General features: G+C 40.1%; 1 protein-coding gene and 1 long non-coding RNA gene across 4 annotated transcripts in view; one reads left to right on the top strand and one right to left on the bottom strand.

Moving 5' to 3' along the window:
* LOC137165768 (uncharacterized) overlaps positions 1-24402 on the top strand; it is a 38646-nt gene that overhangs the window by 10144 nt on the left and 4100 nt on the right. The window lies entirely within an intron of this gene.
* Positions 23250-24402, bottom strand: part of GNB1 (G protein subunit beta 1) — an 84493-nt gene continuing 83340 nt past the window's right edge. For 2 of the 3 annotated variants that reach the window (XM_067567190.1, XM_067567191.1), the window contains 2 exons: positions 23965-24076; positions 23250-23540 (listed from right to left, as the gene is read on the bottom strand). In XM_067567190.1, the coding sequence (XP_067423291.1) occupies positions 23970-24076 (107 nt within the window). In that variant the 3' untranslated portion in view covers positions 23250-23540; positions 23965-23969. Of the gene's footprint in view, positions 23541-23960; positions 24077-24402 lie in introns of all 3 variants that reach the window. The other variant, XM_067567192.1, reaches the window with a different exon arrangement.

The raw sequence follows: 24402 nt of genomic DNA, 5'->3' as shown, positions 1-24402 counted from the left end.
AATGGGTTACCTAGAGAGGTGGTAGAATATCCATCTTTAGAGATTTTTAAGCTGCCGCTTGACAAAGCCCTGGGTGGGATGATTTAGCTGAGGTTAGTCCTGCTTTGAGCAGGGGGTTGGACTAGATGACCTCATGAGGTCCCTTCCAACTCTAATATTCTATGATTCTATGATTGTAAGCCAAGTCATTGATTAAATATGGTCCTGGGGAAATCATTCCAACTCCCATTGGTTTCCCTCAAAGTGTGAGGCACCAGTCTATACTGAGAGCTTGATTATGGCCAGCCATTCACATTGCTGAAGTCAAGACTCTGTCTTCACTTTCAGTGTCAACCTTATCATATTGAATGTGTGTTAATATTTGAATCATAGATCATCACGCAAGACACTGTGGTTGAGAGCGTGGGAATCTTAGCAAATTAAAAAAAAAAAAAAAAAAAAACAACAGTTCTTGACAAATAGTCCAGTTCAAAATTTTAAATCACACAAGATTAAAGCAAAAAAATAGGTAAAGGGTTTGATATATTTTTGCATCATCTTATCATTCCAGACTGTCTCCACATAGAAAACCTTGACATTTTGCAAGTGTTCAGTCTATTATCCAATTAATAATTACATTTAGCACATAAGAATTGCTACCATAAAGCAGGCCAATGGTGGCTTGAGCCCAATATCTTGTCTCCAACAATGGCCTGCACTAAATTCTTTCAGAGGAAGGTGAAAGCCTTGTTTTGGCAAAAGCTATCAGAGTTTTATATAAGGACCTCCAAATTTGTCCCTAAGAAATCTAAACATCTTTAATCATCTCAAAAGATATGGCTTGCTCCCCTGACCTGGGCTGGATTCAGACATATCCCTTTCACCACTTTATAGAGGAAATAGGGTTCTAAAGTTAAAATGTTCCAACCTCCAAATTCAGCTGCTTTTCAGCCCTTGATAACCAGCATGGGTTAGTTTGTTTGGGTCCTTTCAGTGCCAGAAACCACCCAAGTCAGACAGATGGTACGATAATAGTCATTGCATTGAAATGGAGAAAGTTGCGCCATGAGCTTTCACAACCAAGTGGGGTTTGAGAAAAATATTGTTCTTTGGTAACAACGCAAAAACAGAAGTAACCGAAACACTCCTTCTACTTTGGAATCCAGATAACTTTCTAGTCATGCCATTGGTCAGCAAAACACATCGTCCGCTACCCAGAAGCCATTGGTTGCTATGGTCTCATCTTACACTGTAAGGGGTACAGGCTGACTTAAGTGAACGAGGAATTAAACATGCAAATCTTGTTCTTGTCAGTAGTGAGGTTAACCAAGAAGGGATAGAATTACTGTTTCTTTTGATTGCAGTAGCACCCAAAGGCCCCACCGTGTCAAGTGCTGCATATATGTGATACAGTAAGGCACTTACAGTCTAAGCCAGTGGATTTTAACCTGGGGACCATAGACTATGTTTAAGATTTCTAAAGAGGTCCACATCTCCATTTGAAATTTTCAGGGGTCCACAAATGAAAAAAGATTGAAAACCACTGGTCTAAGTGAATAAGAGACAACGTGTATGAAAGAGGGGCCAAACATGTATGAAATAAGACAGGATAAGAGTGAAGTGACTGAGGTTGGAATAAGGAGTAGGAACCGGAGCACAACAACTGCCTTGCTATTGTAGAGTGAGGAAGAGAAGGAAGGAGACTATAGGAAATGGGAGGAGGGTGAAGCAAGAGCTAATAGGGTTGTAGGGTTTTGTTTAAATATAACACTTTCCCTTTCAGCCCATTTTGCTTTTGTAGTTTTTTCTCTTCTTTTGCTCAATCTCAACATGTAGCTGAACATTTCAGCACAACAGCTCGAGGCACTAACTTCACCAAATGGTTCTTCCTGTTATGGGAATACCTGTATCTTGGACTCATGCACTTCAAAGACTTTGGAGGCTCTGGTTTTCAGCCTACAATACTGTCATCACCTCAAAGACAAAAACACCCTGCAGCAACCATGAACAATATCTGTATCACAGGTGAGAAGAGCATGAGTTGGCACAGCCATAAGTGGAAAATAATTTCAGATGAGTGATCAAGTACTCTTATGCTGTGAGTAACTTCACAGTCCACTGAGGATCATCACTGCACGTGTTAAGAATTCCCATGTTGTTACAGCTGATGCAGGGCTTTGGTGGAACACACTCCAGTACAATGGGAGAGGAATCCAATAATGAGTGTTGGCGAACAGCTGAGAGAGCTTCCTGCTCCCAAACTTTGCTTACAGAACACATCTGTAAATAAGCCTGATGGTGGCCCTCATCTTTTGGAGGCTAACAAGTTCTCAGAGATGGCTTTTCTCCATTAGTCTGTATATTGGATGGGCAAAAATATTACTACTGATAGCTACAATATGTAAAACCTGCAAATTGAGCGATGAAATGCAGCATTCAGACTGGATAGATTAAAAACCCAAACCCTGGGTCTACATGAAAGGTGTTAGTGGGGGGTGTCATATTGTCAGGAGGAGCTCAAGAGTGAGTGCCAACCTCAGGGCAGACTGTCAAAAAGCAGGGCAGAAAACCCACACTGATTTTAATTATATTTCACCAACCCAGTAACAAGTCTGAACTCCTAAAGCCCTATAACTATCTTACCATAGAGTCACAGATGGTCCCCTTGAGAATTCCAGTGTAACTTGCCACTCAGGGAAGCTGAACTATATAATTCAAGTTACAACCAGTTCCAAGCCATTCTCTCTTGTGATCGCTCCAGGTTAGTTTTGGGGAGAATGGTTGCGTGGGGGAAGCTGTCACTTCATGGCTCCTGCTGCACCTGCTCTGGGAAAGGAAATGTGCTCAATCTCCAGGCCTGTCATGCCAGCACTCAATTCATTAAAAACTTTACACAAAATTATAAGATAAATCTTTCCATTGCTCTCTCTCTTAATATAAAGTTGGACTCAGACCTGAGCCCTTTGAAATCAGCAGTATGGCAATTCCTAAGTCAGTGAGAGTTTTGTAAATTCAGTGGCAGTAAGATCTGATCCATTGCTTAGTGAGATAGCATGGTCTAGCTGATAGGGCGCTGGAGTGGGAATTGGGAGACCTTGTGTTATTCCTGGCTTTGCCACTGATCTGTTGGGTGACCTTGGGCATGTCACCGCCTGTCTGTACCTAAATGATAATTTATCCACCTAGTTAAAGTGTTACTGTTTAAAAGTGCTATTGTCAGATATTTGCATACATCTTATGACAAATTGCATTTCACTCAACGGGCTAGAGAGTGAATCCAAGTTCAGAGGCAGTGTGGTAGGTTAGGACGTGTTCTAGAACTGTACAAGTCCATACCACCCCCACCACACACACCCTTTAAAGGAGTTCCCATTCTATGCAGCCCTAGCTGTGCTTGGGGAAGTGGTCTTTTTGTTTTTGTTTTTAACTCATCACTGACCATGAAGCTTGCCCCATGGTGGTTTACTGTTTGCAGCATATGAAACTATCTGACTTAACAGGAAATGCACAGTCAGAGGGTAAGGAACTGGGCAATGAGGAGTAGGCTGCTTTTAAACCCAGATTGGGGGCAGCATGGAGAAAAATTCAATGTTGTTAACCTGCTGAGGCTAGTTTTACACTTCTGTGATAATGATTCACTAGCACTGATATTCATAGGATAATCCAGTGAGTGGGGCTTTGACATGGCTTTGACATGAAAGGTAACTGACAATACATCTGTTGTGTAAAAGTGACTAATACTTTGATTTCTCTTGAGAGCAGACCCAGCTCTATGGCACTGGTCTAGAGGGTGAATTTGGGCATGTCCCTTCTCTCTGTGCTTTAGTTCTTCATCTGTAAAAATGGGGGATAATGATACTGATGTCCTTTAGAAAATGCTTTGAGATCTACAGATGAAAGGTGCTATAGAAGAGCTAGATATTAATGTCATTAATGTCTTGGAAATCCATCAGTGCTTCTGATCAGGAGTTATGAACATCCAAAGTGGAATCCACAACCCACCTTTCGTTACTCCATCTCAGGTTTCAAACAGCATACTGGGAAGTTTTAATCAGTTGTGTGTGGTTTTGGGACCAAAGCAAATCCTGGATCCACACTTTGGGAAATTCAGATCCCGATCCACACTTCATGCTAGCTCTAATATCTGCCATGGGATGAATCAAAAATCTAGTCAGTCTCCAGTATTCAAAGAACCTTGTTGCTTATGCCAGGCTGTCATTTTATGACCAGCAAAGTTGCTGGCTTATTCTTAATGAGCATCTATACTTTAAGGTGGAGATGTAAAATGAGTTTTTTGTTTTATACTGTGTACTCTATGGGAGGAATTCACAGTGTTACTTTGAAAATTGGAGCATACAGGAAAAGTAGTGAAATAATTAGTGTGTGTTTCAAAGTCAGAACTAGCTAGTGGCAGCTGCAAGCCTCAACTGAAAATGGAGTTAATTCTGAACAATAGCCATTACACTCCATCCTTCTATATTCAGCACTACCACGTCAGTTAGATAACCATCAAAAACACAGATTAAAAGAGGTCCCATTCTCTATTAACCATGTATTCATTTAAATTAGAATTCTCCACACCTCAACATTATTAACATTCTTCTGATGTATTTCTTTTTCTAAGCTGTGAGCCGCAGATGCTCAGATCACAGATGTATTTGAAAACCTCATCCTTCAATACCTTTCTTCAGAATTTAGGAAGCAATAGCGAAGCAAAAGAAAAAAGCCCTTCACCTTGCACAAAAGGAAATGTCCCCTCCTGACTGAGCTCCCGGAATAACGAGAGCAGCTGCGCCCAGCCGTTTAATAATCCTTCTATTTGAGGCAGGTGTCTTAGTGAGTTTCAGATAAAAGGATTAGACATTTGGAGGGATAAGCCCACACCTGCACTTTCAATAGGTTGGATAAAATTACTAGGGTGATTGGTCCTGCTGCTTCATGGTAGAAGCTCATCTCCAGCTGGGGGTCAGGAAGGAACATGCTCCCCCATGGTGAGCTGTAGGACAATTTTTGGATATTAAATGGGTTTTACACCTTCCTCTGAAATATCCAAATCTGACCACTGCTGAAGACAAGATATCAAAGTAAACGGAGCATTGGTCAGTTCTTGGGTGGTAGCTAGCTGCACCTCTGTCTCCTTTTTGGTTTCTCTCAGAGCATCTCATCAGGTGTCAGGCCTCCTACCTTTACCTCTCCTACCGTGGAATTCCACACTTCTCTCATTCTTAGGCTTGGTCTACCCTTGAAACGTTATGTAACATAGCTACGTTGGTCAAAGGCCTGGAAACATAACCCCCATGTAGAGGCAAGTTTCTGAATAAAAGAGTGCTTCCATCAACATCAACAATGCCTCTTTTGACATTCACACCTTCTCATCAGCTGTTGTGAATGGGACTCATCCACCCTGATTGAATTACCTTGTTAACACTTGCCCTCCTCACTGTGATGTAACTCACCCATCCTTGCATGTGTATATTTACCTATCTAACTGAAGTGGGTTTCTGCCCACAAAAGCTTATGCCCAAATAAATTGGTCAGTCTTTAAGGTGCCACAGAACTCTCCTTGCTTTCCATCAACATAGCTAACCTTGTTCAAAGAGGTAGCATTCCTGCACCGACTGAAAAACCCCTTCTTTCAGCATAGGTTGCATCTATGGTACAGGACTGTGCTGACATAATGACAGTGACAGAGCTATAAAGGTATAGTCTCCGCAGCGTAGTTATACGCTTAAACTGGCCCCGAGCTGTAGTACTGAGTAAAGCCTATCCATGACTGGTGAGTCAGCATTCTATCTGTCAGCTACCATGCTAGCATATACACACATTCAGCTCTTGACAAAGCAAGCATAACTCTAGCTGCAGTCAATGGAGTTGGGCCTGCTTTCATTAAGGCGGTGTGTGTGTGCACGAGAGAGAAATGAAGTAACCAAAATGTGCAGACCTGCACAGTAGCCCCCAAGCAATTCTCATTCTTTACTTGTGTTGGGAGTTTTCCTGGAACCCTCAATGTTAGGAGTAGAGGAGCCTGCAGCCCAATATCAGTTCTTGTCAAAGGCTTCAACACTTGACCGTGGGTCTTTTAGGATAAGGGAATCAGATGGGTGGGATAGCTCTGTCCCAGCCTGTAGAAACAGAGGCTTTTAGGAATTGTGTTGATGAACCTTAGTCACCACAAGCCAAGCCGACATCTGAGCAAGCGGAGGAATTCTAGCAGGGGGGAAGGAGGGGTGGGAATCAGACCTTTGGATGCGAAGAAAAATCATTGCGTTGTGCAAACTTCCCAATCAGTGCAACAGAGGAAAAATGCTATTGAGCCACTGCCCCCTAGCGCCTGTGAAAAGGACATATACTTTCTTTGATTTAGTGCTAGAGGACATGTTTGCTAGGAAAATACTATAAACAAAATTAAAACTAATATTAAAATATACTTAGTTGCAGGTCGTTACTGTTTTTGTTTTTTTTTAAAGTAACAATTAGAAAGCAGGAGCATTCTGGGGATTCATCATAACCACTTTGAGATCTTCCTATGGAAGGCACTCTAGGAAGGCAAAGTACTTTTTAAATATTAAGTCCACCAGCTCGCCATGACATAGCTTAGTATTTTTATCACCATGTTATAGATGAAGCAGTTTAGTGGAGCAGAGCAAGCCTTCCCCATTAGATCATCCTTCCTCCCCTTTAATGAACATGATTAAGAGTATTTATTTTACCATTAGGGATCAACTATAAGGGCCTGCACTGGCATGGGTATGTCTACACTGCAACATGAGGCTAGGGTTTGAACTTGGGCTCCAGGCTAAACCCTCTTCTGTCTACACACAAATCATACTAACCCAGGGCTGGGATCCAAGGTCTGTGGACCCCAGTGGGGAGGTGGAGTTGAGCAAGGTTCAAATTCTATTGCTTTGCAGTGTAGAGGGAATTCCACTGGACTTGTTCTCTGGGACTCTGCCAAAAGTATCCCACAGACCAACTTCCTTTGTCCTCGGGACAGTCCAGTTTTGTGGTCTTCCAGTTTTCCCACACTTCACCACAAAGGGCTAGAACAGCCACGTTTTGAGAGGGCGCTGGGAAGTCTGGGATATGGGTGGTTGAACTTGGGCCCACATAAGGCAGTGTATATGCTGGAGCCCCAGGTTGGTGCAAAGCTCAACAATTCCTAACCTAGGGTTACAAATGAGTGGTGATACTGAAGCTGTAGGTTAACAAACCCAGACTAACTTGAGTTCTACTAACCCTGGGCTTACACTACAGTGTAGACATACCTGCTATGAGTGCCCAGCACAGTGGGGTCCTGGGCCATAGTTGGGGTCCTAAGTATTATAGTAATAGAAATCAAAGAACCGCAACAACTTTATAGAAATGCGCACCTGAATAATGATGTAAAGAAGCACTTTGTTCATGCGCATGATCAGAAATAGTTACAAAAAAAGGTTTTTTTCCATGAACAAACTCCAATCAACCCAGTCTACAACAGCATGGGCCTAATTTTCAGTGGCCCCACATCTTGCACAGCCATTTACATCACCAGAAAAGGAGAGTGTAACGGGTGTACAATGTGCCATTCTGCTTGGGCAGCATGAAGTACCTGTGGTGCACTGGTGTGACTGAATGAGCAAGGGTCAGGGATCCAGCAGTTTAGACACAGTTTAAACAGTAGCACTTTGTATCACCATTTCTGTGGGCTGTAAATGAATGTCATCCATAACATGGTATTTCCTAATTAAAGAAAGTGGAGATCTACTGCTGTATATGCCAAAGCACTATTAATTCTAGGCAGTTCTTCAGAGCATGCAGCGGGGTCCTTTTCTTGATGTAAAGCATGAACTGCTATACACTGAGAAGTTAACTGATGTTTTCACAAGCATTCTGGGCAAAAGAGTCAGAGCTTTTACAGTATCACATACATAAGCACAGGATACAAGAGTGTGTCTTGGTAATATGCTAAATTAAGCCAGCCATTCACTATTAATAACTTCAGTTTTTATTTGCCAAATGTGCTATCTGTTTAACAATACTGTAACATTTGCAGAGATACCTCTACATAGCTATCTACTTCAGGATTTTATACTGCTGCCCATCACCATGGTATCTGACCACCTTCCATGTAAAAATCATTAGCAATAGTGAAATCACTAGTGAGCTTCATGGAATCGCTGGCATGTCTACCTTTTCAGGGTCAAAACTCTGCCTGGAGTAAGGGTTTTAATTTTTACTGTAAAATGACATATTAGAACTTAATCATAAAAACCTGTGATGTATTGCAACTAAAGATGATGTGCAGCCCTTCCGAGGGAGGTGACAGGGACTTTCACACTAGGAAAAGCTTTAAAACATATAAAGTTTAAATATAAATCCATTGACCTTTGTCTATTTGTTTTTTTAATTGTCATCCAACAGATTTATGTTTAGAGAATTCTGACTCAGAAACTCCTCCTTTCTCTTAAAGCATTAATGTTTTAAATTTGATTTTGGTGCAAGAGGATGGCCTATTTGATGACTGGGATCAGTGGGCAGAGTCTAGCAAAGCAACAAACCTGTCCCACAGGTGAGGGAGCAGTCACAGAACTCAGACAGCAACTAAGTACAGAAGACCAAAACAAAAAACAAAAAAAACCAGGGACCGGGGTATAGGTTTAGCAGAAAGGAACACAGAGGGGACACTGAGTAGAGAAACCCAGATGATGCCCTTTGCTCTGCAAAGGAGCCAAGAGTCAGTGGCTTTCATGCAGAGGACCTTTGCCCAAATTCTGGAATAGAAAAAAATCCCCCACATAGTCAGAGAGACCCTCCTGTCCAGCTTCCTCTTCCTGGACTGACAGCCCTGGTCTTGCGGTGAATGTGACACCACTGTCATTTTTATAGCAACAAACTCACAGGGCATGTCTTTACTGCAGGACCTGGTAGGAAAAGAATAGGTTCAAGGATCAATCCCAGTAATAGCAAGTGCAGAGAAACACTGCCATCATAAACTACTTGATTTGGATTGATTTTTTCCATGCACTGCCCCGGTGCCCATAACATAATAGTCTATGGGCATATAAAATATAGCCTTTCCACATAATGTGACAATTAAGGTAATGTGGTTTTTAAACTTACTCATATCAGAAACATCTGTAAATAAGGCAGTATGTCCAGTGGTTAGAGCAGGGACTAGGAGTCAGGATGCCAGGGTTTTAGTCCCAGATTTATCCTGGGTTCACTATATGATTTTGAGCAAGATACTTAACATTGCAAAGAGTTACAGATTAGTGTCTCACAAGCTTTCATTTTACATCACATTAACGGCAGGGGGCAGTAGAAGCTGCTGTTTGTTGCTTTCCATCTAAATTAGTTAAACATGAGATTTAAATCAGTTCTGGACTGTTTCTATTTACAGCTGATATTTTTTCCTCTGGATATCATCCTTGCCTTTCTGCAATATGATTACAAGATCATATTAGAGGAGCGGAGCATCATTACAGGATAATAGTCTTCTGCTTTCGCCTTAGCACTTGTGCGGGAGGAAGTGTTGAAGCAAAGCTCAGAGTGAGATCTTCAAAACGAGGCCATTAGGTCTGATGCACAAAGACTTCATTTAACCAATAGCATGTAATTCACAGATTAAAACAGGAGAGGATCTGCCCAGATGGTCAAATCCTCCCTAGCCTCCCACAGATACAAAAGAGCTAGTGGGGTATGGTTTGCCTGCTCAGCCTGGGCAAGATATTTTGTAGTGGGCTTTGGTAAGGCAAATGCATGTATTATGAACTTGGGTCCTGATCCCACAAGTTTCTTTACCTAGGCTGACCACTTTGCCCTTGCATGGGGCTCTGCCTTTGCGGAGCAGTTTGCAGAATCAGCACCTATAATTATCCAAATCCCAGCTATCCAAAATTCTATTTTCCCCCAAATTTCAGACATAAATTATCTGAAGGGCTCAGGGGATGTATGAAAATGTGAGAGATGGTGTTTTTGCACATACATGTATAAATATTTTATATATATATTTATAGAATTAGAGCTACCCCACACTTAGTAAACCAAACAAAAAACTGCAAGGCAATATATATTCACATTGCCTTATTATTAATTATATATATTAGGAGGATGCTGGATGCTACACATACAAAGTCGGTCCCTGTCCCGAGGACCTGACAGTCAATAAGTGATACCCTAAGCATTTCTAATGCTCCCAGTCACCTCAGTGTCTCATTCCCCAGTTCTACTAAGATTTCCTTCCTTTCACATAAGATTCAAATTAAAACTAAACTATAATTCATAGAACCAATGAACAAAGTCCAAAGCACCTATGGAGGACCTAGCAACAGAAAAGTATATTAAAAACTCACCCAAATTATAATGGTATCAAGGTAAGAGGTCCAACCCAAAACCTTGTTACATGTCTGGGGAAAATGATGTTTTCAATAACACAGCACAACCTTCAACTCTAACAGCAAGGAGGCATGTGTCTGGCCACTCATGCATGTAGAACCCGTAAATAATACATGGTGCTACTGTAGGCTAGTTTTTGACACACCTGCTTTCTGACAGACTTGTAAACCTTTCTGGTGCAGTGGGCAGCAGTGCAAGGTAACTTCTCTCTGGCAGTGGGGGTCAGAATTAAAGCCAGTCTCTGGCTATTTCCTCCAGTTCTAGTTTAGCATGAGCCTCCTGAAAGCTTTTGGCTTTATGACATGGAAAAGAGAGGAAAAGGAAAGATCCGCCTAACTTTCAATTGGGATGCAGCTGCCAAGTTACATAACTTTTCAGAGAGCCCAGACACGATTATTTTATAGTCTGGTCTTCCTCCATAAAAATGAATTTCCATACTGCAAAGCATTAAAGTGACTCAAACAATACCAAGAAAAACAGGACTATGATTGAACTAGGATGAACAGACTCATAAATCCCCATTAATCTAATTGTGGAGGACATCCTGTAGAAAACCAAGCGAAGCAGAACTCAGAAGGATTCTCTTTCCCCACTAGGAGAAACTGTAAAATTAGGAATATTTGTATTTTCCCTGGCTTACATCCAAACAAGCTACAATTGACATTTCCAGAATGTCACACTAAACCCACCCTGATTCAGTTGACATTGCCCTTTGCCACATACTGGATTGATGCTGGGTGGCACAAGGTGACTGGAACTGCCAAGTTTCACCAGCCTGAGCAAGCGGATGTGCAATGGGAAGAGCAGACTTGAAGGGGAAGGATGGTCTGGCAGCTAAATGCAGAACCATAAGTCAGAAGGGCTGGCTTGTGTTCCTGATTTAGCCATCATGGGAGCGGGGGCAAAGTTACAAACCTCTCTGATGCTCAGTCTCTGCATCTCTAAAATGGCAATAATACGTACCTCACAGCAGTGAGGAGAGGCCCTATTCGTTGCCTGTTGTGGTTTGAGACGTTAGGATGGAAGAGAATATGGAAAGGTAAAGTATTAATCTTTACATGAAAGCAGCAGGGAGATTAAAGCAAAATATACCTTTGGGGACGGCAGGGGGTTTTCTCTTCATGATTTCTTTGAAAAAGGAAACAGGGAAAATGGTTTGGATTTAAAAGCTTCCATGCAGTGTTTGCAACTGGAACTGTTCTGTGCTAGTGCAACAGAGCCAGGAAGTGAAACTACCTGCTTAACATCTTTGGCCATTCTGAATGCAGTAAAAAGCATAAACAAAGCAATGAAGTTATATTTTTAATTAAGTAATAATCTAAAGTATTCAGAGCAGAGATAGTGACCGTTAGGATTTTAAAATATATGTATAGTAATAACGCATTTAATGTTCAAAGCACATTTCATCTCGATGCACTCTGTAAATATTAACTAATGATGGGGTCAGAGTTGTAGAGATGCTGAGCACTCAGTGTCATTTGAAGTGAAGGGGAGATGCAGCTGCTTGATGCCTCTGGGAGATCAGGCCCAGAATTGTTAACTTGATTTTTAACAAATGGAAAGATGTTGAGAAACCACTAGGAACCAATTATATGCAGCCGTCACTGCAAATTCCAGCTAAGTCAAAATGGGTGGAGTTCTTTTATTTCAACCTCAGTCCATTCACTTACAAAGTACACGTAACCTTTAGTTCCAATATAGCTGTTTCTTAGAGTCTTTTTTTAAATTGTTGGCATTTCCGCTCCTTTCTTTCCCAGATGCCAGTGCCTAACCCTGTCACTTGATTGTAGCAAGTCACAGAATGAGGGAGTTGAGTCTGAATCAAAGAAACCTCCAGCTGTTGATCCAAGCAGTCCCAGGAGGCCAGATCCACCACTGTAACCAGATCAGCTTCCACAGCCCATCCGCTCCTGAATCCCAGGGCCTCATTTTGTATTGCATTGCTCCATGGGCCACCCCTTCTGTCACACTATCTGGAATGGCTCACAGCCATGAGGCTGCCTCCAGGCAGACAGTCAAAAACAGGGCAACACCACAAACTGGTGGCATGTTCTTTAGTTAGATTTCACCAAGCCAGTAAGAAATATGAACTCCTGGATCACTCACTATAACAGTCTTATTATGGAGCCACGGACAGTCCCCTTAGACTTTCCTCTATCTTGCCATTCAGACAAACTGGGCTTAGTGATAAATGGTCACTTACACCAAAAATCACACCACATTCAGGTTGCATCCAGTCCCCAGAGACCAGTCACTTACCACCAGATCAATTGATATCTAGATCTTACAAAGACAATGCCTGTAGCCAAACTATCTAAAAGTTTAACTAAGAAAAATAAATTAGTTATTTACAGGTTAAAGCAAGCAAACATATACACACAAATGAGTTAGTTACCATCTAAATCCTAAGAGTGACAGTTATAGTGATCTATCTATTCAAAGTGGATTTCAGGGCAGCCCCAGGGGGCAGCTGCTAAAGATCTCTGGCTTCAGTTTCGGGCCTCTGGCCCTTCAGAGTTCAAACAGTCAAAAAGATGGAAAGATTTCCTGTGGCTTTGTTTTATTTCTTTCATTCAGTTTCCAAGCATTTCCCAGGTGCGACAGGGCCATTAACCAATCCTTTGTATTGCAATGATCCTTCATGGTCCATTTGATTTTGATAGTCCTTCTGGATGGGCAGGGGAGGAGGGGATAATTCCTGTGCCCGAATTAATAAATTCAGAGCAAACATTTTCAAAAAGTTATAAAGCAAACTTACATATTTCCTTATAGGCATGGAATACTGACATTACAAGCAAGATTAATGCATACAATAACTTACAAGTATTTCATACTAAATACATTCTTAAACAACTAATACCTATTTTGAGCAAAACTAACATACAGGTGACCTGGTCTTGTCTCCAGCCATGAGGTTGTCAGTTCTTAGCTAATGCTTGCAGCCTGGGCAAGAGCTGGCATCTAGCCTTCATTTTGCTTTCTGACACTAAACAGGAGTGAGATCTGCAGAGGCCTTTGGGAGCTAGGCTAAAGGGTTAGCACACATCTGAAATGTGCAGTGGACCAAGGGTGGAGTGGTTCAACTAAGTGATGTGGTCATCCTTGGAAGTATTCCCAGCTCCCTCTTTAGTGCAAACTGATGTCCCTCTCTCCAGACATGGAACTGTCGCTCCTTGGATGCTTATTGTTCATTCAAGAGCACTGAACATCCTGGGGGCGAAGGAGATTGCAGTTGTTTAAATAGCAGTGAAAGCTGCTCTGTGACGCAGAGGTCAGGGGAGTGGGAGATGGGAGCATCAGGGCTTTTGTATGAACCCAAACTTGAAACCCAATGGCTTCTCTCTCTGCTGTTCTTACTTTAATTGTTTCCAGAAGCACAGAATCATGAAGTGGTGGTTGAGGTGGAAAGTTTGTGTGCACTAAAAAAACACCACTACCAGGCTAGATTCTTCACCCTCTCAAGGCTATGAGGAAACACCCTTTAGCATCAAATGAATACAGGATCACTCCTTAGTTTGGCTTTCTGTTATTATTAACACAGTGTAATATGCACATTTCTTCACAGGCTTTTCTGAAGGACGGGAAAATGTGCTGGGGAATGACTGAAGTGCTAGGATAGGAATGCCACTGGGTGAGGGTGTTGTTTTTTTTTTTTTTTTTAAGTTCCAGGTTTGTCCTGTTCTGTGATTTGATTGAAAGTGTACACAGTTTACAAACCTGCAGTATATCTTGCACCCAGGTCAGTGCAGACTGAATGTAGTTTAAATAACAGAAATGCAGAATTGAAAGGGACCATGATATATCATCTAGTCCAATCCTCTGCACTGAGGCAGGACTAATTATTATCTAGATTATCTCTGGAAGGTGTCTGTCTAAACTGTTTTTACAAACTTCCAATTATAGGGACTCCACACCCTCCCTTGGAAGCCTTAGAAGAGCTTAGCTACTCCTACAGTTGTGAAGTTTTTCCTAATATCTAACCTAAATCTCTCTTGCTGCAATATAAGACCAATACCTCATGTCCTGTCCTCAGCAGCTAAGGAGAACAATTTATCACCCTCCTCTTTGCAACCACCTTTTACGTACTTGAAGACTTGAGTGCGTCTCTTCTCCTCCTACTCCCCCCCTCCCCCTTCTCTTCCGTTGCTTCTCGCACATCTGGATATTTTTCATGCCTTTGTGTTGGGTCTGTGCACACCCTTGTAGGTGGAGAGGGACATGTAATCCTAAAAGAATTGCCTTATGGAGGTGAAATACCCAATCCAGTCATGAGATTACTCAGTTGGTTTGAATAGGTCATCACAATCAAGAGTGCTTATCTTTGAAAACCATAGGAAACATATTCTCAACTGTTGACTCATGCTAATCTGGAAATGAGATCTTTTTGAGTGTGCATGAATTGTCTCAGTGAATTTTGTATTGATCTAGGTAACACAAACTTGTAGGTGTTTGTAGTGTAAGCTGGGTAATGATCACAATGAGTGTGCACTTGGAGTCTAAGATAGGCATAACTCATCAATAAAATATGAACATGCTCACCTGTTTCTGTGTAATTCATTCAGAAAGTACAATTCACACTAGATGCAGGGCAGGTTTCCTGATATATAGAATCTGTACATTGTGCAGTTGGCTGTAATATAATTGTGCTAAAAAACACATGCAATTTCTGATATCTGATTTAAATGTGATCAGTACCAGTAAAATAAAATAGATGCTCTACTGTAGTTCAGGGCAAGGCAGAGTGCTGCATTTCAATAGAGCTCAGGGTATCTGAGTACAAAGAGGACCCTAGCCAGAAGTGTCAACTCTTCTAGATTCCTGATGTATTAAGCACCCTGGAGACAGCAATATTAATAATCAGACTTAAGAGGCAAAGAAAGCATCAGCAGCTCTTAACTTTGTGATGGGTGAATGGTAACAGTTTGATTTTAAATCCAGAAATTCAGGCAATTTTTTAATCATACTCACAGATGATGTATCTCCAAAACTGGGCTGGGTTAATATTGTGAGTAGTAGACTCTTTCAGAACCCAGAAGGAGAGAAGATGGTTAAGCACAATATTTCAGACCTTAAAAAAGAGCTTTGGGCACAAAAGGTTGAGGGCGAAGGCATATCTTATAATATGAAGTGCAGAGTAAACAGTGGATGTACTCACTTTTTTGTGATGTCTATTGAAACTCTTGTAACACATCCCTTACCATGGTTTTCTGAGTATCTGACAGGTGCTAATGTAGATGTAGCACAGGTTTGGAGCTCTAGTAACCTAAAAGGGCAGGCGTAGTCTAATATACACTTTAAATAATCTACAGAGGGAACAAGAAAAGGTTTCTAGGACAAGTGGAAAACTGGCACCAGAGCAAGAGAGACCATAGTGTAAACTTGGTTACACTTGAAACCTGGTTTTCAGTTTGCTTTATGAGGGAGAAAGGAAATGCATGTAGAGCAGAGAAGAATGGAACTATATCTAATACAATTTACTAACATTTTTTTCCCATCAAAAAGTGTTTTTCTGAAAATTCTCTTGGAAATTAGCCTTGTTTGACATTTTCCAGTTTTGATGAAAATTGGATAAAAAGGGGATTTTTCAATTTTCAAAAACTGAAAAATTCTATTTTTTTTTTTGTCATAGAATCCCCAAAACCCATTAAAAATTTCAAACAAACAATGAAAAAAAAATTGAGATTGAAATTTTTTTCTTCCATAAAAATCTATGGTATTTTCAATTTGCTATAGTAATAAATGAGAAAAAAATACATTCTGTGTTCCTCATGAAAATACACCCAAGTCTTGCAGGGGCTGCCATCCATCATGGGTTTCCAATGAACCAGTCACCCTAGCTTTGTTCTTATGGTTTATGCCACCAGATGGAGTTGCACCCTTGTGTACAGAGGGTAAAAAGAACTTCGTAAGCGTTACCATCTTACATCACCGAGGGAGTCATCTAATGAACTGGATAGTTCATCTGCTTCAGATATTTTATTTTCTCCCTTGTGTATTGTGCTATTTAAAAATTGTTACATCAAACAAACTTTTCTTTCTCTACTTCCAGCTCACCAGGTGACCACCTTTCAGGGTCAATTATGTCAAGCAGCATTAATCTAAAGCAAATGGCTTATGAATAATTAAGGAAAAGGAGCCTCCCTTTGTTCTAAATTATAGCAAAATTCACTTGGTGTAAGCCTGCAGTATTTGAATGCACACACTGGCTCAGGGTTTACATTTCAGAGGGAGATTTTTACCAGACTCTTTTATAAGGGGAAGAGTGGTTTTATGTCAAAGACTTTTAGAAAATGTGAATAGGAGGGAGGGCTATTCTCCACCCACTCCTGTGCAGATGGAATATTGTGTAATGGTACGTGTGTGTAAGTACATACAAGCTATACCTACATATTTTTCAGGGAATTTCAGTGCTGCTGAGTGAGACTGACATCTGAAGACAGCAGCCTAGTTTGAGGCGGTTTGGAGTGACTAGTGATTTTGGGTACCTAAACTAAGATATGTTACAAGGGACCTGATTTTCAAGAGGACAGGTGCCCAGCATTTTCAGAAAAATCAGTTTTAATTTGGGGCCCCAGAGCCACTTTTGAAAATCATGGCCTTGGTTTGACTAGAGAACAGGTACAACAGTGGTAAGCAGCGGCTCAAGCTTCTCCAATTCTGCTAAAGTGATACTCAATTCTGACTGACAGAACAACCTCCCGATAAGAAGGAAGTTCAGTCTCCATGTCAGTTTGCTCCTTGACACCTTTGCCAAGGGCTGCCAACAAGGTGGTGAATTACGATCAATTGCAGAAATGTGTTTTCTGATGGGGACAGCTGACTTCTGGCAACTGGGTTGTGACCAAACTCATTTCCCTATAGCAGACACAAACCGAGCGTGGTCACAACTGATCCTAATGATAGATATCTGGAAATGAAAGGCTCCATATCCCATTACCACTCCAGTCTTCCAACCTTTAGTCCTATCAGATTATGACCACTCTCACCTGGCAACAGTCCTTATTGGGCTGTTAACCAGCCCCAAATTTTAAAGAAACAAAATAAAAATCGACATGCCCATCATGGAGGTCATTCTAACTTTGCAGCTGTCCAGTTTGAAGTGGTTTCTAATGGAGCCTGAGCACTCTCATTTGTCCTGGGGCACATGAAAATGGTACTCTTCCTGCTTGATTACTAAAATTCTATTTTACTTTTTTTTGGAGACTTAATAACAGCGGTGGTGTAATGGTTATATAAGCGAGTAAGCTCCTAAATTAAACTCCATATTCCCCAAACGAGAAGCGGGTAAATTCACTTTAAGTTTATCCTTGACTACACTAGCAGCTATAAGGGTAACTTAATATTATGCTGCAGGCAGGTTTCCTTTAAGAAAGGATCCAATGCCTGGCACAGCTTTTGCTAAGCAGGGAAACTGAGTATCCCTTTTGGGAGTGTGGAGGGGAAGCAGGCAGTCAAAGATAGGGCAGAATTTGATGGCCTTGTATCAGAATGCCAGGAATCTGCCAATCACATGCAGTGCGGTAAAGCAACATGCTACCCCACCTCCTACCAGGCATCAGGGAAATTGTGGATTGTCTGAACATCTGTTCCTGAGGAGCTGGCCTACCTTCATCAGTAAAGCCTAACAATACCTAGGCATATCAGAATAAATTACACAATAGAATTATGAAGGCTTTGGGTTTGTTTTAATTCAAGTGAATAACTCTGAGCAAGTGTGTATGTTGATTTACTGCTAAAATAGCGTTAACTAGAGAGATCAATAATTTTAGGATGCTCTGTGGTCCTTTTAGAGATAGAGGAATGCATGAAGGTACTAGAGTTTGCAACCTTTGGAACCTTGTAAAAATCTCCAGGCTCACTAGAGCGGAATAAAATTAACTAAACTAGCAGATAACAGTAAAAACATTCCATTTATCTTCAGGTGAATAGGTAGTGCTCCAACATTTCAGCTACAAACTGCCTTTATCAGCTACCCTCTGGTTGACTAAGAACAGAGATGGACACTAAAAGCTGGAGACTTTCAAACACTATATTCTATACAGGCACTATTGTTTTGTTAGAGAACTGTTTACATTTCTTGTTGAAGAGCAGTAAAGAACAGTGATTTGGGGCATTTGTACCTTCTTCCTGTAACCTGAGGCTCATTACAAACTGATCAATTTTACGCAGCCCCTTAGGCTGGACTAATGTTTAGAACTGAAATATGATTTGTTTCATTATTTGAAATGGGGGGGGGGGGGGGGGGGGGGGGGAAGGAACAATCAAAGTGGTGTAAGATGGAAGTTATCAGTCACTTGGAGGGATCTGTCCACTTATCTGTTTTTTCCTTCCTGTCTCCTCCCAGTCCCACACCAAGCCCCACACCAGAAAAATGCAGAAAACTATGGATGTTACCTACCTTAAGAACAGCATTGCGTCCTTCTGTAAACCTTACCATACATGTGTATTTCAAAGTTACTCAAAATTCAGTCAGGGTTTTGCATTTTAGTGATTATTCTCTGTTCTTCACTATGCAAGCTCCTGGAGGCAGGGGCCATACTGTTTCAATCTTGTACAGCACAGAGCACAGTCTCAGCGCTTTATGTCCGTTTAACATTTGATATTTAGTGAATCTAGACTGTGGTTTAACTATGCACATAACTTAGGAAGCCACATTCTGCTCCACTGCTTAGATTTCAGAGTGACGTTAGGACAGCTGAGCCACTTGGCAAAGGAATTTCTCAATGATTTCTCTCAATTTAGGAGATGTTGCTTTCTTGCAGAGTTCAATTCTTTAAAAAGCCATTTGCACAGCATGTGGAGAAGAGAATCTGAGAAGCATCATCTAGGCAAACAAAGACATTGACTTTTCCTATGGTATCATGTTCCCTATGCCCTTATTGCAGGTAGCTCGTTTGTTCAACCCTACTTTTGCAGACCAGTTTGAGCTGGTTATGAAGTAAAAGCCCTATTTTTAGGAAAGGGTTTGTTTAGGACCCATAGAAAACAGCTGCAGAGTCATGACTGCATTGTGATCTCAGCATAGGATAAAGAAAGAGGAAGGGGTGTTACAGATGCAACATCTATTTAAATCCAGATCCAAACTTAGTCCAACTTTGAGGGTGTTCAAATATGAGGCGGCTGGCCCATTACAGAGACAAGGGCAAAGCTTTAGAAGAGCTAAGTATTAGTTTCAAGCTGTACATCATTCTCTGCCACCTCCCCAACACAGGTTATAGTATTCAGAACAAATGTATTACTAAATAAGAGGGAAATGTCCATGCTATGCAATATGAATCTTATTTAAACATCCATTTATTTCAATGGGAAGTTTGCAAGGGAAGATTGCCTGTTGTTTTAACATCTTAGAGAGATCTCAAAATATATTAAAAGATTTCCAGTAAAACATACTAACCTCTCGACACTGGGAATCAGTGCGTTTTGGCAGATATCCCATTGCCTACAAAGGGGTTCCCAGCAGCTGTTAGAAGCAAGAAGTCAACATATGGGTAAGAGCATGGTAAGGTGCATTTGGGCACATAGTGAGGAAGAATGATTGAACTGGTTCCATTAAAGACTAGACAAACTCACAACTGAAACATCTGCTGCATTAAGAAAATATATCAAGGGAATAGAAAATAGCAGCAGTATAACTTGGAACAAGAAGAGAATTTTGAATTAAATTTATAGCATTTCAGTCACAAGTTCATTTTAAAGTGTTCTAGATGTTTTATGTTTGTTTTAATCATAAGGAAGTACTTCTTCATACAACTCACAGTCAATCTGTGGACTTGTTACCAGAATATATTGTGAAGGACAAAAGTATAATTGGGTTAAAAAAAAAGAATGGGAGAAGCTCATGGGGGATAGGTCCATCAATGACTACTAGCCAAGTTGGTCAGGACCATAACCCCATGCTCTGGGTGTCCCCAAAACTTCTGATTGCCAGAAGCTGGGACTGGACAACAAGAATGGATCATGTGATAATTGCCCTGTTCTGTTCATTCTCTCTGAAGCATCTGGTATTTGCCACTGTCAGACAGACTACTGGGCTAGATGGACCATTGATCTGACCCAGTATGGCCATTCTTATGTAATGCTCACGGGCTAGAAGCTCATAGTTAAGGCTGCAAATTAATCATTACAGAACCATCTTTTCTAAACTTGCATCTTTTGGAAAAAACATACTTTGGGCTGAAATGTTTACCATTTGGTTTCACCCCAAGCAATTTTTTGGCTGAGGGGGAGCAGATAAAAGATGAGGAAAATTGAGTCAGCTGTTTCTGAATCAAAAGATCAGAAACCTTTTCCATTTAAAAAAATAACTAGGACTGACTTTTTGTGCACTGATAATTCAAAACTAATTGCATTTTAAAACAATATTTTTGAAAAACTAACAACGTCATCTATTGGGATGTAAAACAACAAGAGTTCTATGACACCTTAAAGACTAAAAAATGTATTTGGGCATAAGCTTTCGTGGGCAGAAACCCACTTCATCAAGATGTATTGGGATGTAGATTTTTTTTTTACAAATTTGGGAAGGGAAAAAACTTTCCATAGCTTTGTTAGGTAGAAAATGTATTTTACATATGGAGACTCAGCCTTTTTATTTTTCCTACTGAGCATTATATTGACACCTACTTACCCATCTCAATGCCAAATAGCAGAAATTCAACAGTGTAACTAATAAGCCACAGTAAGCTGATAGAGCACTCCACTGAAGTTGAGGAAAGGTAAACACTAAGCAATTTTAAAAATGTATTAAATTAAACTCTTGCTTAACTGTTTCCAACCTCAGCAGTTGTATATTTAGATAAATGTAGCATCTTCCACCCAAGAATGCTTTGGCCATGAATACCAAGTGATTCATGTGCTACAGTGACCTTCACTGGAAGTTTGTGCATAGACAGCTCAAAGCATTTTTTGATTAATCTCTTGACTGGTTCTCACAATCAAATAGATAAATGTCTGTCTTAAATATTTAACAATGGAGAAAAATATGTCTGCAGCTGCTGAGTTCCAGATACTTACTATGTCCTTAGTAAACCCTATGTTAGTACATATTCAGCATTCCACATAGCTGCTAGACACTGATGGTACTTTACAAACACTGATGTTTCTGTTAGCATCACATGGCTGAAAGATTGTGGAATGGTTTAAGTTAGCTCTGCACATTGATCACTCTACAACACTCAAGCAGAATCTGTTAGTGTATATGCTAGTTATTCAGACATGCAATTTTTCAGGCATTTTGCACAACGGATTATACCTGGTTTGCCAATTAGTACTGTGTGCAATAGAGTGGAAAATCCAAACCACTTTAAAATGCTCAATTTAATCCAAAAGATGCATCAGAAGCTGCCACAGCACAGACTGCCATTTTTATGCTATTTGTTTGAATTCACACTAAAGATCTGTTAGTTTAGGAAATTTTATTCTTTATGCAGAGCAATAAACCGGAGAACAAATCAATCAGACCAAACTCATGTCAAACTGCTTTATTACATCTTAAATAACAGTACATTTTAATATAGTATCTATCTTGCATCCAGCTTTCTTGAAGTACACTGACTTTAAAATTAAATACAAAAGGTGAAGAAGAGGGATACAGGGTGCGGAGAAAGCTCTACAGAGTGGTTTCATGAAAGAGAGAGGGAATTCATCTTTTTTTTAATGCCAAATCCAGGCCTAACGCACAATTACAGCACATTTTTGTACAGAATGTTGCAGAAAAACAGAATGGAGAAAGCTACTACTGCTGCTAGGGAGGAGCATTTTTGGATACAGTGAAGATAGGAGGATTTAAGAGAACAATTTGCTGTCCAAACGCTGCTGCTTTTAACATTTTATTTGAAAAGAAAGCTAGAAAACCTGTTCATTACAAAAATGATTCTAATCAGATGCAAAGAATTCATTCTACAAGAGGAACTGGCTGCAAAGAATTAATATAAAGATGATGATCTGGGTTCCCACACACCCCACCCGCACCCCAGAATCTTTGACAGCAATCGTTTGAACAGGCTGTTTCTTTCTTTCTTTTTTTTTTAAATGACTTCTCACGCTACTCCAAAATGTGCATAGCTTTGTACTTGAAGTCTTCATAGATTTATGCACAGAGTAGCAACAATAAATGAATACAGCGGCAATGGTTACAGTTTTTAAACAGGTTATTTCTTTTAAGAAAAAAACATCTAAGGACTTAGTCCGGTATGCACTTTTTAGCATTTCTACAGCATGCGATTCTAAGAGTAAACCCACCCAATATGGCAAACAATCAAAAAAAATTTTTTTTGTTTAACTTAGAAAGTTTAAGATCATTATTTTCAAAACATTGATTTGTACATCATTTCATACACAAAGAATTGCCTTAATACCCAAGCGCAGGACAGGTCTCTTTTGAAAACAGAGATTCCTGGTTGTTGAGACTATGGGGTAGTGTTAGGATATATAAACTGCCCTTCCAAGTGGACAAAGAAAAACTTGATTTAAAAAAACAAATAAAATCAGTGGGTGTGGGGGTGGGTGGGTGGGAATTGAGGATTTGCGTTTGTTATCCATAAAAGGTGAAAGGTTCTTTAAACAAGCATTCAATACCATGTACAGCATGTGCTTGGTTACCTTACTTCTTAACATTATTCTATAGATGCCATGTTTTGTGCAACAATTGTTTGTGACACTAGACAAATAAAAAAAGTAGGGGCTAAATTTACAGCATTAACAACCCCAGATGCACTGGGCACTCCCTTGTTTTGCTCAATTATTGACAGTAAAGAAATATATTTAAAAAGGAAATGTGAAAAAAAAATTAAATCCTTCTAAAAATGTGACTAACATTTGAAACCGTGTGAGATAAAACAAAGTTCTCAACTTTAACTTGAAAACTACAGTGAAGTTAAGTTTGTTTCACAATTATGCTCAAGTTTACTTTCTGGTCATGCTTTTATGATAGTGTTTCTTTTTTAAATTCTCAAGACAGAAAATGGTCCCAAAAGGAATGCACAATTTCATTTTGTTTACAACTACAGAAATTCTTCTTTGAAAGGTAATTGTGCTCTTCATTTCAGCAATAGGAGACGGTAAAGATCTTGCCCTTTGAAGTTTTGAGAACGGGGATTCCAAGTTAGTCTGATTGAATTGGATATGCTATCATTTTAGTTTTCAACCGTTGGAAATGTCTTCCAGTCACGGTGGAGTCTGTTGCTTGTCTGACACACAAAAAGTTTTAGTAAGACTTATGTTCTGAAATGGTTGAACTGACTTCTGTATCTGGTGTAACTATTTATTCTCCCACACCCTCTACTATATCTTCCCACTTACATCCATTATTTTTTTTTCCACCATTTTCAAAAGTTTTAATAATATCTATCAGCCCAGATGTGAAAGCCGTTCACCCACCTGTACCATGACAACAGTGGAAAAAAGATTGATACCTATCCACACAAAAAAATTGCTTCCCCTAGGCATGTAGAATTTTACAAGGCTGAATTAAACTGTAAGAAGTTAACCTTATTTCTAGTGTTTTAAATTAGTTACTTAAAAGCCGTTGCAATGTACATTTGAAATTAGAAAAAAATGAGATTTCAACAAGGTAATTAAGGATGTTCTTCTCCATTCCCCACAAATACCTACAGACTTCAGTTCCAGATCTTGAGGAAGCTATCCCATGATCCTGTTGCTACTGCCATGCCATCATCAGTCACACCTAAGCAACTGACACGGTTATCGTGCCCAGCAAGGACACCTAGAAATAAAACAAAATACACATGAATGTTAAAAAGTTTTGATGAATATATGCTTCATTTCAAGGAATGCAATGATAAGAGCTTATGTGTTTGTACTGGATACCCTGGCAATCAGAAGAATGGAACATTAACTTGGTTTAATATTTACAGAAGTCTGATTTTGATAGGTTTTTATTTATTTTTTCCTCAAACTTTTGGCACTATTCACTTGGAAATGACTGAAATAGTCAATGAAGGACTCCCAAATACAGAATGACAACGTGAAGTGTGTTAGCCACAAGATTTTCACTTGCTAGGAATAATCTTCAATCACACTTCAGTTACA

Source organism: Emydura macquarii, unplaced genomic scaffold (assembly GCF_026122565.2).
Source record: "Emydura macquarii macquarii isolate MOO-44397 ecotype Brisbane River unplaced genomic scaffold, CSIRO-AGI_Emac_v2 contig_2768, whole genome shotgun sequence".
NCBI lineage: Eukaryota > Metazoa > Chordata > Testudines > Chelidae > Emydura > Emydura macquarii.
The sequence above is the reverse complement of the archived record's forward strand: the minus strand, read 5'-3'. Positions and strand labels throughout refer to the sequence as shown.